The sequence below is a fragment of the Carcharhinus amblyrhynchos genome, chromosome 19 (assembly GCF_965287045.1).
Source record: "Carcharhinus amblyrhynchos chromosome 19, sCarAmb.v2.hapA, whole genome shotgun sequence".
NCBI lineage: Eukaryota > Metazoa > Chordata > Chondrichthyes > Carcharhiniformes > Carcharhinidae > Carcharhinus > Carcharhinus amblyrhynchos.
This window is the reverse complement of record NC_137342.1, coordinates 3,243,133-3,259,071: the sequence shown is the minus strand read 5'-3', so window position 1 is coordinate 3,259,071 and position 15,939 is coordinate 3,243,133. Positions and strand designations below refer to the sequence as shown.

At 47.7% G+C, this 15,939-nt stretch overlaps 1 protein-coding gene across 1 annotated transcript in view; it reads left to right on the top strand.

Annotated features, from left to right (window-relative positions):
* The first annotated feature begins 298 nt into the window (after nucleotides 1-298).
* The window catches only part of amdhd1 (amidohydrolase domain containing 1), a 31,406-nt gene continuing 15,765 nt past the window's right edge, over nucleotides 299-15,939 (top strand). The window contains exons 1-6 of the mRNA XM_080207832.1: nucleotides 299-426; nucleotides 875-996; nucleotides 1,084-1,148; nucleotides 8,384-8,661; nucleotides 11,822-12,047; nucleotides 14,962-15,086. Coding sequence (XP_080063958.1) covers nucleotides 299-426; nucleotides 875-996; nucleotides 1,084-1,148; nucleotides 8,384-8,661; nucleotides 11,822-12,047; nucleotides 14,962-15,086 — 944 coding nt within the window. The remainder of the gene's footprint in view (nucleotides 427-874; nucleotides 997-1,083; nucleotides 1,149-8,383; nucleotides 8,662-11,821; nucleotides 12,048-14,961; nucleotides 15,087-15,939) is intronic.

The following is a 15,939-nucleotide window of genomic DNA, read 5'->3' as shown; positions in this document are numbered from 1 at the left end:
CTGTGTGTGAGGGACTGAGTGTGAGGGACTGTGTGTGAGGGACTGAGTGTGTGAGGGACTGTGTGTGAGGGACTGAGTGTGAGGGACTGTGTGTGTGAGGGTCTGTGTGTGAGGGACTGAGTGTGTGAGGGCCTGTGTGTGTGAGGGACTGTGTGTGAGGGACTGTGTGTGAGGGACTGTGTGTGTGAGGGCCTGTGTGTGAGGGTCTGAGTGTGTGAGGGACTGAGTGTGTGAGGGTGCTGTGTGTGAGGGACTGAGTGTGTGAGGGACTGAGTGTGAGGGACTGAGTGTGAGGGTGATGTCGAGGTTGCTGGTTCGGAATGCCGCTCAGGTGGTTGGGGTTTGTGATAATGCTGAGCTGTATTTGAACAAAGAGCCGACACTGAACATTACAGTCATTCCCCAGGGGAGTGTTGTTATTGGGAGGTAAGTGTTTGGCGGGTAGGGGGGGAGTGCAGAGTGGGGGGGTTGGTAGTTGGAACAACTCTATAAAAGTGACCCTGTTTGATAATGTCTCACTCAGGAGTGAAATGCATTAAAAACTCTGTCTGTCTAATCAGTTCCTGTCTGTGTCACCTCTCCGTCCCACTGCCTTTCTGAAATTGGCCCTCAAGACAGACTAAACATTGCCAAGGGAATATTAGGGAGGCTGAGCAGGGAAATCCTCCTCAGTGTCCTGCCCAATATTTATCCTTTAATTAACATCACCAAGTCTGGTGATTGTCCCATTGCTGTTTTGGGATCTGCCTGTGCGTTAACTGGCTGCAGCTTTACCCACATGAGAACAATGGCCCCCTTTCATTGACCGCAAGACTTTGACCTGTTTGGAGGTGTTGATGGTTGTTTCTGCCTCCACCCAGTGACTGCTGTTTTTAATCGCTATTTACAGGGATGGTCTCATTGAGGCAGTGGGACCCACGGAGATTATCCAGTCCAGGTATCACGGAGTTACGTTTGACCAAGAAATCGATGCTAGTGGAATGTGTGTGCTGCCAGGTTGGTGACTCAGGGGACTTAATTCATTTCAATATTTACAGAGAAAGCAACTTCACACTCACACACATCTTAATTTTTCATTTCTAGGTCTGGTGGATGCACACACCCACCCAGTGTGGGCTGGGGACAGGGTTCATGAGTTTGCAATGAAGGTAAGACTGTGCAGACTTTCTCAGAAGACTAAGGAAATTTGGCATGTCTGCTACGACTCACACCAACTTTTACAGATGCACCATAGAAAGCATACTTTCTGGTTGTATCACAGCTTGGTCTGGGCTCCTGCTCTGCCCAAGACCGCAAGGAACTACAAAAGGTTATTAATGTAGCCCAATCCATCTGACAAACCAACCTCCCATCCACTGACTCTGTCTACACTTCCCACTGCCTTGGGAAAAGCAGCCAGCATAATTAAGGACCCCCATGCACCCCAGACATTCTCTCTTCCACCTTCTTCCGCAGGGAAAAAGATGCAAAAGCCTGAGGTCACCGACTCAAGAACAGCTTCTTCCCTGCTGCTGTCAGACTTTTGAATGGACTTGCCTCACACTAAGTTGATCTTTCTCTACACCTTAGCCATGACTGTAACACTACATTCTGCACTCTGTCCTTCTCTATGAACATAAGAACATAAGAAATAGGAGCAGGAGTAGGCCATCTGGCCCTTCGAGCCTGCCCCGCCATTCAATAAGATCATGGCTGATCTGTCGTGGCTCAGTTCCACATTCCCGCCCTCTCCCCATAACCCTTAATCCCCTCTCTTATCAAAAATGAATGGTATGTTTTGTCTGTATACCACGCAAGAAACAATACTTTTCACTGTGTGTTAATACATGTGACAATAATGAATCAAATCAAATCAAATCAATATGAGAATAGGTGAGAACGTGGGCTGAATGGAGCACAGGGCCTGGAACAGAGCACAGGGGTCTAGAGAAAAGTAAAGGCCTAGAACAGAGCACAGCACCTAGAACAGAGCACAAGGCCTAGAAAAGAATATGGCTTCTAGACCAGAATATGGGTCCAGAACCAATCACGGGACCAGCAGAAAAATGGTGCATGTAACAGGATGGAGAGAAATTTGTTGAGTGTGTTCAGGAGGGATTTCTCATTCAGTGTGTGGTTGGCCCGACCAGAGAGGGGGAAAAACTTGACCTCCTCTTGGGAAAAAAGGAAGGGCAGGTGACGTAAGTATTGGTGACGGATCATTTTGGGACCAGTGACCATCATTCTATTAGTTTTAAGATAGCTATGGAGAATGTTAGGCCTGGCCCAAAAGGTAATATTCTAAATTGGGGCAAGGCCAATTTTGATGGCATCGGGCAGGAACTGTCAACAGTTAACTGGAGGAGTCTGTGGGAAAACAAAGGGATGCCTCGTAAGTGGTATGCTTTCAACAGCATGTTAACCAGGGTCCAGAGTAAACATATTCCTCTTAAAGCTGGCAGAAGTAGGGAACCCTGGATGACTCAGGATATTAAGGCCCTGGTCAAGGAGAAGAAAGAGGCACATGACATGCATAGGCAGCTGGGATCAAGTGGATCCCTTGAAGAGCATAGGGGGTGTAGGATTACAGTTAAGAGAGAAATCAGGAAGGCAAAAAGGGGACATGAGATTGTTTTGGCAGATAAGGCAAAGGAGAATCTAAAGAGCTTCTACAAATACATAAAGGGCAAAAGAGTAATAAGGAAGAGGAGAGAGTAGGACCTCTTAAGAATCAACAAGGTCATCAATATGCAGATCCACAAGAGATGGATGAGATCCTAAATGAATATATTTATTTACCGTTGAGAAAAGCATGGGCGTTAGGGAACTTGGGGAAATAAATAGTGATGTCTTGAGGATTGTACATATTAGAGGTGGTGGTGCTGGAAGTCTTAAAGCACATCAAGGTAGGTAAAACGCCAGGACCTGATGAAGTGTATCCCAGGACATTGTGGGAGGCTTGGGAGGAAATTGCAGGTCCCCAAGCGGAGATACCTGAATTATCGATAGTCATGGGTGAGGTGCTTGAAGATTGGAGAATGGCACATTTCGTACCTTTGTTTGAAAAGGGCTGCAGGGAAAAGCCTGGGAACTACAGGCCAGTGAGCCTCACATCTGTGGTAGGTAAGTTATTAGAAGGTATTTTGAGAGACAGGATCTACAGGCATTTAGAGATGCAAGGACTGATTAGGGACAGTCAGCATGGCTTTGTGAGTGGAAAATCATGTCTCACAAATTTGATTTGAGTTTTTTGAAGGTGTAACCAAGAAGGTAGATGAGGGCAGTGCAGTTGATGTTGTCTACATGGACTTTAGCAAGGCCTTTGACAAGGTACCGCATGGTAGGTTGTTGCATAAGGTTAAATCTCACTGAATCCAGGGTGAGGTATCTAAATGGACACAAAATTGGCTTCTTGACAGAAACCAGAGGATGGGTGTAGAGGGTTTTTTTTCAAACTGGAGGCCTGTGACCAGTGGTGTGCCTCAGGGGTCAGTGCTGGGTCCACTGTTATTGGTCATTTATATTAATGATTTGGATGAGAATATAGGAGGCATGGTTAGTAAGTTTACAGATGACACTAAGATTGGTGACACAGTGGACAGTGAAGAAAGTTATCTCCAATTGCAACGGGATCTTGATCGATTGGGGCCAGTGGGCTGACGAATGGCAGATGGAGTTTAATTTAGACAAATGCGAGGTGATGCATTTTGGTAGATTGAACCAGGGCAGGAGTTACTCAGTTAATGGTAGGGTGTTGGGGAGAGTTACAGAACAAAGAGATCTAGGGGTACATGTTCATAGCTCCTTGAAAGTGGAGTCACAGGTGGACAGAGTGGTGAAGAAGGCATTCGGCATACTTGGTTTCATTGGTCAGAACATTGAATACAGGAGTTGGGACACCTTGTTGAAGTTGTACAAGACATTGGTAAGGCCACACTTGGAATACTGTGTGGAATTCTGGTCACCCTATTATAGAAAGGATATTATTAAACTAGAAAGAGTGCAGGAGAGATTTACTAGGATGCTACCGGGACTTGATGGATTGAGTTATAAGGAGAGGCTGGATAGACTGGGACTTTTTTCTCTGGAGTGTAGGAGGCTGAGGGGTGATCTTATAGAGGTCTATAAAATAATGAGGGGCACAGATCAGGGATATAATCAATATCTTTTCCCAAAGGTAGGGGAGTCTAAAACTAGAGGGCATAGGTTTAAGGTGCGAGGGGAGAGATACGAAAGTGTCCAGAGGGGCAATTTTTTCACCCAGAGGGTGGTGAGTGTCTGGAACAAGCTGCCAGAGGTAGTAGTAGAGGCGGGTACAATTTTATCTTTTAAAAAGCATTTAGAGAGTTACATGGGTAAGATGGGTATAGAGGGACAAGGGCCAAACGTGGGGCAATTGGGATTAGCTTAGGGGTTTAAAAAAAAGGATGGCATGGACAAATTGGGTTGACGGGTCTGTTTCCATGATGTAAATCTCTATGACTCTATGGTTCTTACAGAGTGCAGGGCCTAGAAAAGAATGTGGCTTCTTGAACCCAGCATGAGGCCTAGAACAGAGTGTACGCCAAAACAGAGCATGGGTCTAGAACAGAACACCTTGTCCAGAAAAGGGCACAGACCTAGGACAAAGTACCTGGATCAGAGCACAGGGCCTGTAACAGAGCACAGGGCCTGTAACAGAGCACAGAGCCAACAACAGAGCACAGGGCCTAGAACAGAGCACAGGGCCTACAATAGAGCACTGGGCCTAGAACAGAGCACAGGGCCTAGATCAGAGCACTGGGCCTAGAACAGAGCACAGAGCCGACAACAGAGCACAGGGCCTAGAACAGAGCACTGGGCCTAGAACAGAGCACAGGGCCTAGAACAGAGCACAGGGCCTACAATAGAGCACTGGGCCTAGAACAGAGCACAGAGCCGACAACAGAGCACAGGGCCTAGATCAGAGCACTGGGCCTAGATCAGAGCACTGGGCCTAGATCAGAGCACAGGGCCTAGATCAGAGCACTGGGCCTGTAACAGAGCACAGGGCTTAGAACAGAGCACAGGGCCTGTAACAGAGCACAGGGGATCAGAGGACTGGGCCTATAACAGAGCATGGGACTGTAACAGAAGCAGGGCATCAGAGCAGAGCTCTGGGTCCAGGATGGTGACTCAAACTGGGCTCCAGGTCCCACACTTCATTCTTGGGCCCGAGCTCTGGTTTGGGGCCAGAACGGACTGCTCCATTCTGGGCTCTGTGCTCCGTACTGGGCCACGTGCTGACCCAGAATAGGGAGCAAAGGTCCTGAACAAAGCTAATGATCTGAGCCAACATTACTGAGGTAAAGACTTTCTCCCTGCAGTCGGGTTAATCAGTGTTTAGTAGGGAGAATAAGTGTGAACCAATGCTGAAGAAGTGGACACAAAGTTCAAGAATGTGTTTATGAGACGTGGACGATGTACGAGGCAGGATTTTTACACAGAGGGAACTCGCCTGGAACTCACTGCCGGGGGAGGGAGTGGAAGCGGATACGGTAGTGAGTTTTAAGGGAGTCTTGACAAATACATGAATAGGCTGGGAATAGAGGGATATGGTACCCGGGGGGTAGGGGGTTTAGTTCAGTCGGGCACCATAAAGAACAAAAAAAAGCACAGGAACAGGCCCTTCGGCCCAACGAGCCTGTACTGGGACAGGAGCTCAGTTAATGTGCAGGGAGCAGAGAAACCGGAGTCGTTCCCTGGAGAATGGAGGAGGCGTGGGTGATTTAATGGAGGTGTTCAAAGTTATGAGGGGTAAATAGAGACTTCAAGAGGGCACAGACGGGCTGGTGGAACAGACAGGCAGGCGGGTCAGGAAAATTAACACGGGAAAAGTGTGAACAAAGAACAACACAGCACGGGAAACAGGCCCATCGGCCCAACGAGCCCGCACCTCCATTTTAACATTGTGAGTCCCCTCTTCCGCCTGTGACCCTTGTCTACGCTTATGGCAGTCCACATTGGAAACCAGATTGAGGGGAGACTAATTTAGGGACAATTTGTTACACCAATCAGTCTAAGAGCACATCTTTGGGGTGTGGGAGGAAACCGGAGCACCCGGATAAAACCCACACAAGCACGGGGAGAATGCGCAAACTCCCACAGACACCGACCCAAATCCATGTATCTGCACAGCAAACAGTGATAGTCACTGAGCTGTCGTGGTGCCCAGTATCTGGTCCAGTTTAAGCGTACACTAACGACGTGAAGCACTAGGCAACTCTCGAAACATCCAAGAGCAGCCCTCGTACGGTCCCTGCCCCTCGTTGGACAACATGTGAGGTGATACATTTTGGGAGGAAGAATTAGGAGGGACAATATAAACTCGAGGGAACATATCTAATGGGGGCAGGAACAGATGGAGCTGGGGTACACGTGTATAAATTGTCAGGACAAGTTTAGAAAGTGATGTTAAGGAAAATACAAGATGCTGGACTTTAGAAACAGAGAGTAGAAAAGCAAGGGAGTTACACTGAGCCTTTATAAACACATTAGTTTGGCCCCGAGTGGAGAATCGTGACCCGTCCTGGGTACCACCCTTCAGGTTGGGGAGGGAAAGTTCCGGAAAAGGGGTAACAACAAAGCTTTAGAAAGAATTGTTCTGTATGGTTGGGGCCAGGATTTATTGCCCATGTCTGATTACCCTGGGGAACTCGGTGGTGAGCTTGACTCGCTGCAGGCGTACCACAGTACCAAGCACTGTCGATTATCGTTAAAAACCCACCCAGTTCATTCATGTCCTTACCCGGTCTGGCCTACGTGTGACTCCAGACCCTCTGGTTGGTTCTGAAACAGGCTAGTTAGCCGCTCCGTTCGAGGGAAATTAGAGATGGCAACAAACGCTGACCCTCCCAGCAACACTCACACACCCGTGAATGAATAAAAAGACAAATGTTAAACTCTGCGGGTTTGAAATCATCGAACCCTACAGAGCAGAAAAAGGCCATTCGGCCCATCGAGTCTGCACCAAATACAATCCCACCCAGGCCCTACCCCCATATCCCTACATATTATACCCACTAATCCCTCTAACCTACACATCCCTGGGCACTAAGGGGCAATTTCTTAGCATGGCCAATCAACCTAACCCGCACATCTTTGGACTGTGGGAAGAAACCCACACAGACACGAGGAGAATGTGCAAACTCCATTCAAACAGTGTCCCGAGCCGGGAATCGAACCCAGGACCCTGGAGCTGTGAAACAGCAGTGCTAACCCACTGTGCTACCGTGAATTGCTAAACGTTGTGTAAAAACGTAGGGGCAACTTATCAGATGAGGTGAGCGACAAGAGAGAGAAGACATCGGGGCAGTGCTCAGGGATTGCAGACAGACCTGGGGTTGAGCATTGGCTGTTGGGCAAACAATAATTAATGAGCATTTTACAGGCTGGATGAGACAGGTCCCCCAATGGCTGGAGTTAACATGAACCATTTACTGTAACATAAACCATGGGAATATGGGGTGAAGCTACCACATAACCAATGCCTCAGTTTGATAAGTGCTGATTGAGGAAGGGTGGTTGAGTTGTATAATGTATGGAGTACAATGTTAGCAAGTGTGAGGTTATCCACTTTGGTAGGAATAATAGGAGGGATTACTATTTAAAGGGCGAAAAGCTGCAGCATGCTACGGTGCAGAGGGACCTGGGGGTCCTTGTGCATGAGTCGCAAAAACCCAGTCTGCAGGTGCAGCAGGTGATCAAGAAGGTGAATGGGATGCTGGCCTTTATAGCGAGGGGGTTAGAATATAAAAGCAGGGAGGTCTTGCTGCAACTGTACAGGGTACTGGTGAGGCCGCAGCTGGAGTACTGTGTGCAGTTTTGGTCGCCAAACTTGCAGAAGGATATATTGGCCTTGGAGGGAGTGCAGAGGAGGTTCACTAGGCTGATACCGGAGATGAGGGGGTTGGACTATGAAGAGAGACTAAATAGACTGGGTCTGTACTCGCTGGAGTTTAGAAGGATGAGGGGGGATCTTATAGAGACGTATAAGATAATGAAAGGGATGGATAGGGTAGAGGTAGAGACATTCTTCCCGCTCAGAAAGGACAGCAGGACTAGAGGGCACAGCCTCAAGATAAGGGGGGGGGGGCAGTTTAGATCAGAGTTGAGGAGGAACTTCTTCACTCAAAGGGTGGTGAATCTCTGGAATTCTCTGCCCGTTGAAGTGGTGGAGGCTGCCTCGCTGAATATATTTAAGTCACGGGTAGATAGGTTTCTGATAGACAGGGAAATTAAGGGTTATGGGGAGAAAGTGGGAAAGTGGAACTGATCCACGACAGATCAGCCATGATCTTATTGAATGGAGGGGCAGGCTCGAAGGGCTAGATGGCCTACTCCTGCTCCTATTTCTTATGTTCTTATACTTTTTTATTCCACTCAGCTGGCGGGGGCTTCATACATGGAGATTCACAATGCAGGGGGAGGGATTCACTTTACTGTGGAACATACCAGGAAAGCCTCGGAGGAAGAGCTGTTTGTCAGTCTGAGACAGCGGCTGCTGGCCATGCTGAGAGCTGGGACCACGCTGGTCGAGTGCAAAAGTGGCTACGGTCTGAACCTGGAAACTGAAACCAAAATGCTTCGCGTGATCGAGCGCGCTCGAAGGGAGCTCAGTATCACTATCTCTTCCACTTACTGTGGGGCTCATTCCGTCCCCAGGTAATGGCTCCAGTTACCGTTGGCTTACACAATGTTTTAGTTTTATTGTCCACCTGCTGTTTGTCTGCGTACACTCCAGTGTAGTATTGAGGGAGTGCTGCATTGTCTGGGGCACTGTCCTTCAGATGGGAAATTAAACCGAGATCCTGTCTCTGCCTCTCGGGAAATGTAAAAGGTCCCAGTGATTCCAGCTGAAAATCAGCTTTGCTCAAAGAGAAATGAGCGACTGTGTGAAGATCAACGTTACAATCGCAGATCATAGAATCCCTACAGTGCGGGAGAGGCCATTCATCCCATCAGGTCTTCACTGCCTCTCTGACAGAGAATCAGATGTTTCCTCAGGCTCTTTCTCCAACACTAAAACGTGTTTTCTTTGCAGCGTTACCAATATTCTCCCATTGGAAACACTGAGAGAACCATAGAGATGGAGGCCATTTGGCCCAGCATAACCCTGCTGTCTCTCTGCAAGAACAACCTAGCTAGTCCCATTCCCTTGCAAACCTTTTCTCTCTCGATAATGATCCAGTTGCCTATTGAAAGGCAGATTGAACCAGTCTCTACCTCTCAGGGCAGTACAGCCCAGATTATAATAGACAATGCACAAAGAAGTTGTTCCTCGTGTTGCTTTTGGTCCTTTTGTCAAGTATCTTAAACTGGTGTCCTCAGCCCTCCTGCTCACTGAGCAATTTAGAACATAGAACATAGAACACTACAGCACAAACAGGCCCTTCGGCCCACGAGTTGTGCCGATCACATCAACACCTACCAACCTACAGACCTATCTATAACCCTCAATCTCATTAAACCCCATATACTCATCCAATTTCTCCCAATTTACTCTGTCTGGACCCTTGAGAACCGTTCCCAAGAATGTGCTGGGCAGCAAGGTCTGGGAAACAGTCACCTTCAATCGCTGTAACAAATCTGCTCTCGTCCCTCTCTATAAGAAGAAACAGCTTCTTCGATCTAGACGTGTAGCTGAAGCCTCTTATCCCTGGGACCATTTTGCTAAAGCTTTGTTGTTACCCCTTTTCTGGAACTTTCCCTCCCCATCCTGAAGGGTGGTACCCAGAATGGGACACGATTCTCCACTCGGAGCCAAACCAATGTGTTTAGAAAGGAGTGCGGGAGCAGGAAGATTTCGGGATGTGTACCATCGAATTGTGGTGGATTGCAGAACAAGTGGAGACAGTTGTCAGAAAGCACGTGTGGTCCCAGGTTGTGTTATTCCGGAGACAGAGAGCACTAAAAACATGGGAGTTATGGCAAACTTGGAAAAAAAGATCAATTATTCAGCCTCAGCTGTGCTCAGTTCTGAACAGCAGACATTAGGAAGCGTGCCAAGACATTGCGAGAATGAGAGATTTATTAGACTGGTACCAGGGAGGAAAAGTTTAGAGGTGAGGCAAGTTGTCTTTACACAGAGGGTGGTGAATGTTTGGGACTCACTGCCCGGGGAGGTGGCGGGTACGATAGTGAAATTTAATAAGCGACTAGACGAATAGTAAAGGAACAGAAGGATAAGGGCTCCCCGGGTGTGTACGGTTTTAGTTTAGGCAGGTATCATGGTCAGTGCAGGCTTGAACAGCCTGTGTCCCTGCGCTGTACTTCTCTCAGTTATTTGTTCTTTCCTTTGAGGCAGGAGCTCAGTTAATGTGCAGCGAGCGGAGAGACTGGAGTTATTCTCCACAGAATGGAGGAGGCGTGGGTAATCACCCATCGGAGGGGTTCAAAGTTAGGAAGGGCAGATAGAGACTTCAAGAGGGCACAGGCGGGCTGGTGGAACGGACAGGCAGGCGGTCAGGGAAATTAACACGGGAGAAGTGTGAGGTGATACATTTTGGGAGGAAGAATTAGGAGGGACAATATAATCTCGAGGGAACATGTCTAATGGGGGCAGGAACAGATGGAGCTGGGGTACACGTGTATAAATTGTCAGGACAAGTTTAGAAAGTGATGTTAAGGAAAATACAAGATGCTGGACTTTAGAAACAGAGAGTAGAAAAGCAAGGGAGTTACAATGAGCCTTTATAAACACATTAGTTTGGCCCCTATTGACACCAATCAGCCTAAGAGCACATTTTTGGAGTGTGGGAGGAAACGGGAGGAAACCGGAGCACCCGGAGAAAACCCACGCAAGCACGGGGAGAATGTGCAAACTCCCACAGACACCGGCCCAAGTCGGAGATCCGACCCGAGTCCCTGTATCTGCACAGCAAACAGTGATAGTCACTGAGCTGTCGTGTTGCCTGTCAGTTGGTCCAGTTTAAGCGTACACTAACGACGTGAAGCACTAGGCAACTCTCGAAGCAACATCCAAGAGCAGCCCTGGCACGACCCACCGCATGTATGCCCCTTGTTGGACAACAAGGCGGACCAAATCACCTGAGGGTGCAAAAAAGAGACGCCAATAAACATACACAGTTTATACAGACATTCACGGGAGATCCCCAGAAGCCCAAACATAAGAGACAGGTGAGTCATAAAATATGTTGGACGGCCCATTGCAATCTATTGACTCCCAGGAATGTCCTGAGGCTCTTGATCCTTAACTAGAACAAAGTTCAAGGGCAATTAGGGATAGGAAATAAATGCTGGCCCAACAGCGACACAGTGAGAAGTCTCACAACACCAAAAGAATAAACCTGTTGGACTCTAACCTGGTGTGAGACTTCTTCCTGTGTTCACCCCAGTCCAAAGCCGGCATCTCCACATCCCAACAGTGACACCCATGAACAAATAAAACAAAATATTGCCTCTCCATTGTTCCGAACAGTATCTACCACATCAGTACTGCCCTGTGTTCAATTTCAAATACCCATTTCTGCCCGAGTTCTGTTACAATTCATATTGTTCTGTACATTTCTGAGATTTGTGTCATCTACAAACTTGGGAATTATAGTCAGTTGCAACTCATTCATATATCGAAAGGTATTAGCCTCCTGCCTTTTTCCCTGCTTTGAGATGACTACTAATGCAAAAAGAAATTTCATTTGAAAGTTTAGAAGAACAGAGGGGCAATATAATGGGATTGAGGGTGATAAATAGGCCTAGCAGATAGGCGCAACTTGTGGGCCGAAGGGCCTGTTTGTGCTGTAGTGTTCTACGGTCTAATATAGTGCTCAAAATAAAAGTAACTGCTGTAAATATGATTTACCAGAGGGAAGACTGTGGGGGAAACGGTGAATGATATCCTTCGAGTTCAGCTCCCAAAGCTGAAGGAGATGATGGCAAACGGTGAATTTCACGTTGACAACATTGATGTTTTCTGTGAGAGAGGAGTCTTCGACCTGGATTCCACCAGAGCGATATTACAGGCTGGGAAAGAGATGAATCTCCAGATGAACTTCCACGGAGATGAACTTCATCCCATGCATGCAGCCGAGGTACAGTGGCACATATTAACACACAGTTACCATAGAACCTGCTTTGTTATCAGATCACTGGGATTGTACGCAATTGTGCTAAAATAATTTGTTACAGCCTTCGGGAGGGGGGAAGGCGATGCCCTAATGGTATTATCACCAGACCATTAATCCAGAAACTCAGCTGGGGACCTGGATTCAAATCCCACCACGACAAGTGCTGGAATTTGAATTCAATTTAAAATATTTGGGATTAAGAATCGACTGATGACGATGAACTCATTGTCGATTGTTGGAAAAACCCATCTGGTTCTCCAATGTTCTTAAGGGACGGAAATCTGCTGTCCTTACCCAGTCTGTGACCCAGAGCCACAGCAATGTGGTTGACACTCAACTGACCTCGGACAACCAGGGGGTGGGCAATAAATGCTGGCCCAGGCCAGCGACGCCCATGTCCCCCCCAAAAAAACATCAAACCGGGTACCAAAACAAAGGATTAATTCACATTTGTATGGCAGCTTCAGGGAAACAGAGTTGCCCAAAGCCCCCGACAACACTGGACACAAGAGATATTGGACCAAGCGATGAAAAGGGAAGAAGTGTCTTAAAGGAGATGGAGAGGGGGGAGGAACTCCTGAGCTTAGCTGGCTGAAGGCACTGCTGCCAATGACAATAGGATGCAAACTGGGCAAGAGACCAGAAATGGAAGAGCGCACTATCTATCTATAAAACACAAGCCAGGAGTGTGATGGATTTCTCTCCATTGTCTGGGTGGGTGCAGCTCCAACAACACTCAAGAAACACGACACCATCCTGGACAAAGCAGCTGTGGTGGAGGAACAGAAAGATAGATTTCTACAATGCTTAGCGTGACCTCAAAAGTGTTTTACGTAGGAAGTAGAAGACTTAGGAAGTATCTTCACTGTTGTAATGAAGCTCATAGGAAGAGATTGTGGAAAGATTTGAACACAAGGATAAGAATTTAACAATAAAAGTGAAGGCACTGCTAACCCATGGAGCCAGTATCGATCTGGGTGAATGGTGACGATGGATGAAGGGAACTTACTGCGAGTTATGGGTGTATGCAAGTTGGGTTAGCTCAACGTTACGTAGATGTAAGACTAGACAAGGGTGCATTGGGCGATTTGAGTCTGAGGAGGAGACAGTGGTATAGGTGAAGGTTTCAGTAGTGGATAAGCTGAGCAGGGGCAGAGACGATGTTTGAGCAATAGAAATAGAAAAGATTTTGGCCCAGTGAAGGAACAGTGACGTATTTCCAAGTCAGGATGGTGAGTGTCTTGGAGGGGAACTTGCAGCTAATGGTGTTCCCAGGTATCTGCTGCCCTTGTCCTTCTAGGCGGAAGTGGTCGTAGGTTTGGAAGGTGCTGCCTAAGGAACCTTGATGAGTCCCTGCCATCCATCTAGTAGACAGTACACACAGCTGTAACTGTTCATGGTGGGGGGAGCGACTGTTTGTGAATGGGGTGCCAAACAGCTGCTTTGTCCTGGATAGTGTCGTGTTTCTTGAGTGTTGTTGGAGCCGCACCCATCCAGGCAATGGAGAGAAATCCATCACACTCCTGACTTGTGTTTTATAGATAGTGGATAGGCTTTGGGTAGTCAGGCAGTGAGTTACTTATTGAACTGTTCCTGGTCTCTGACCTGCACTTGTAGTGTTTATCTAGTTCAGATTCTGGTCAGTGGTAACTCCCAGGATGTTGGCAGTGTGGGATTCAGTGTTGGCGATATCACTGAGTGTCGGGGAGCGACGGTTAGATTCCCTCTTGTTGATTTCCTGGGGTATTTGTGTGGTGTAAATGTTACTTGCCACTTATCAGCCCAAGCCAGATCTTTCTGCATTTGGACATGGACTATTTCAGCATCTGAATGGTGCTGAACATTGTACAATCATCGGCAAACATCCCCAATACTGACCTTATGTTGGAAAGAAGATGGTTGGGTCTTGGAGACTATCCCGAGGAACTCCTGCAGAGATGTCCTACACCGGAGATGATTGATCTCCAACCACCACAACCATCTTCCTTTGTGCCAGGAATGACTCCAACCAGCAGAGGTTTTTCCCCGATATCCATGGTTTTATCCACGCCACACTTGTTCTGAAGTCTGGTGCTGTGCAGTGAGACTGTAATATTCTGAGTCACAAAAACAGTGACCTTAAAACAGTAGCCGATAAAAACAAATCCACAAACCCAAAATGTTTCTTCAAGTTTTTGGGATTTATGTTTTACGAAAATCTTCTACAACTGGTGTTCAGTGTAAAACATCGAACATTACAGCGCAGTACAGGCCCTTCGGCCCTCGATGTTGCGCCGACCAGTGGAACCAATCTAATGACCCTCTAACCTAAACTATTCCAATGTTATCCATATGCCTGTCCACTGACCATTTGAATGCCCTTAAAGTTGGCGAGTCCACAACTGCTGCAGGCAGGGCATTCCACGCCCTTACTACCCTCTGAGTAAAGAACCTACCTCTGACATCCCTCCTATAATTATCACCCCTTAATTTAAAGCTATGTCCCCTCATGTTAGCCGTCACCATCCGAGGAAAAAGGCTCTCACTGTCCACCCTATCTAACCCTCTGATCATCTTGTATGCCTCAATCAGGTCACCTCTTAACCTTCTTCTCTCTAATGAAAATAACCTCAAGTCCCTCAGCCTTTCCTCATAAGACCTCCCCTCCATACCAGGCAACATCCTGGTAAACCTCCTCTGCACCCTTTCCAATGCCTCCACATCTTTCTTATAATGCGGCGACCAGAACCCATGCAGACATGGGGAGAAGGTGCAGCTTATGATCATTTGAACCTATGATGTCCTCAGGATTTGAAATGATGGTGTTATGAATTAATATGGGCTGGAGAACTCGAACGTAGGTGGCTGCCTCTCACTGTTAACCTTTTCTACGAAACAGCTAGGTGCCGAACTTGGTGCTCTCGCTATCAGTCACTTGGAGGAAGTGAGTGATGCAGGAATCGCTGCCATGGCGACTGCAAAATCAGCGGCCGTCCTTCTCCCCAGCACTGCTTACATCCTGAGGTACCCAGCTTTGTAAAGTGTCTACACAGAACAGGAGGAGCAGAGGGGTTCAGACTGTGAAGGGATAGAATTGAAAAGCGGTGAAGTTAATGTTAAACGTGCATCGGATCTGGGAGCACTGTCCTGTCACATAAAGGATGGACAGACACTGGAGGAGATGGCCAGAATGATTAGGAAAGACTATCCAGGTTGGGTCTCTGTTGCCTGGGGAAAAAGGCTGAGGTTTTTAGGCTAAGATTTAGGAATTTTAGCAAGGATTTCCAGTCTCCCCGCGGTGTACGTTCCCGTAGGGAGGCAGCTCTCTGCCGGAGAGGATATTCCCTTGTCCCTCTTGATGGGGGTTTTTGCATCTTCAGAGGGGGTTGTTGAGGCAGCTTTAGAGAATGGATCTTATTAATGGTATTCCACAAGCTGTGTGGCCTTGCAGACAACCTGAAGGTACTGCGAAGGTACCCTTTAAAATAACACAAGAAATAGGAGCAGGAGTAGGCCATCTAGCCCCTTCGAGCCTGCCTCGCCATTCAATAAGATCATGGCTGATCTGAAGTGGATCAGTTCCATTTTCCCGCTTTCTCCCCTTAATTCCCCTGTCTATCGGAAACCCTTTGCGTGTTGGCATGGGAAAAGAATTTAAACGGATCACGCAGTCAGAAAGAGTGGACATTGTACACACTGACTCCACAGTGGGTTAGCACTGCTGCCTCGCAGCGCCAGGGACCCGGGTTCGATTCCCGGCTCGGGTCACTGTCTGTGTGGACTCAGCACCTTCTCCCCGTGCCTGCGTGGGTTTCCTCCGGGTGCTCCGGCTTCCTCCCACAGTCTAAAAGACACGCCGGTGAGGGTGCATTGACCG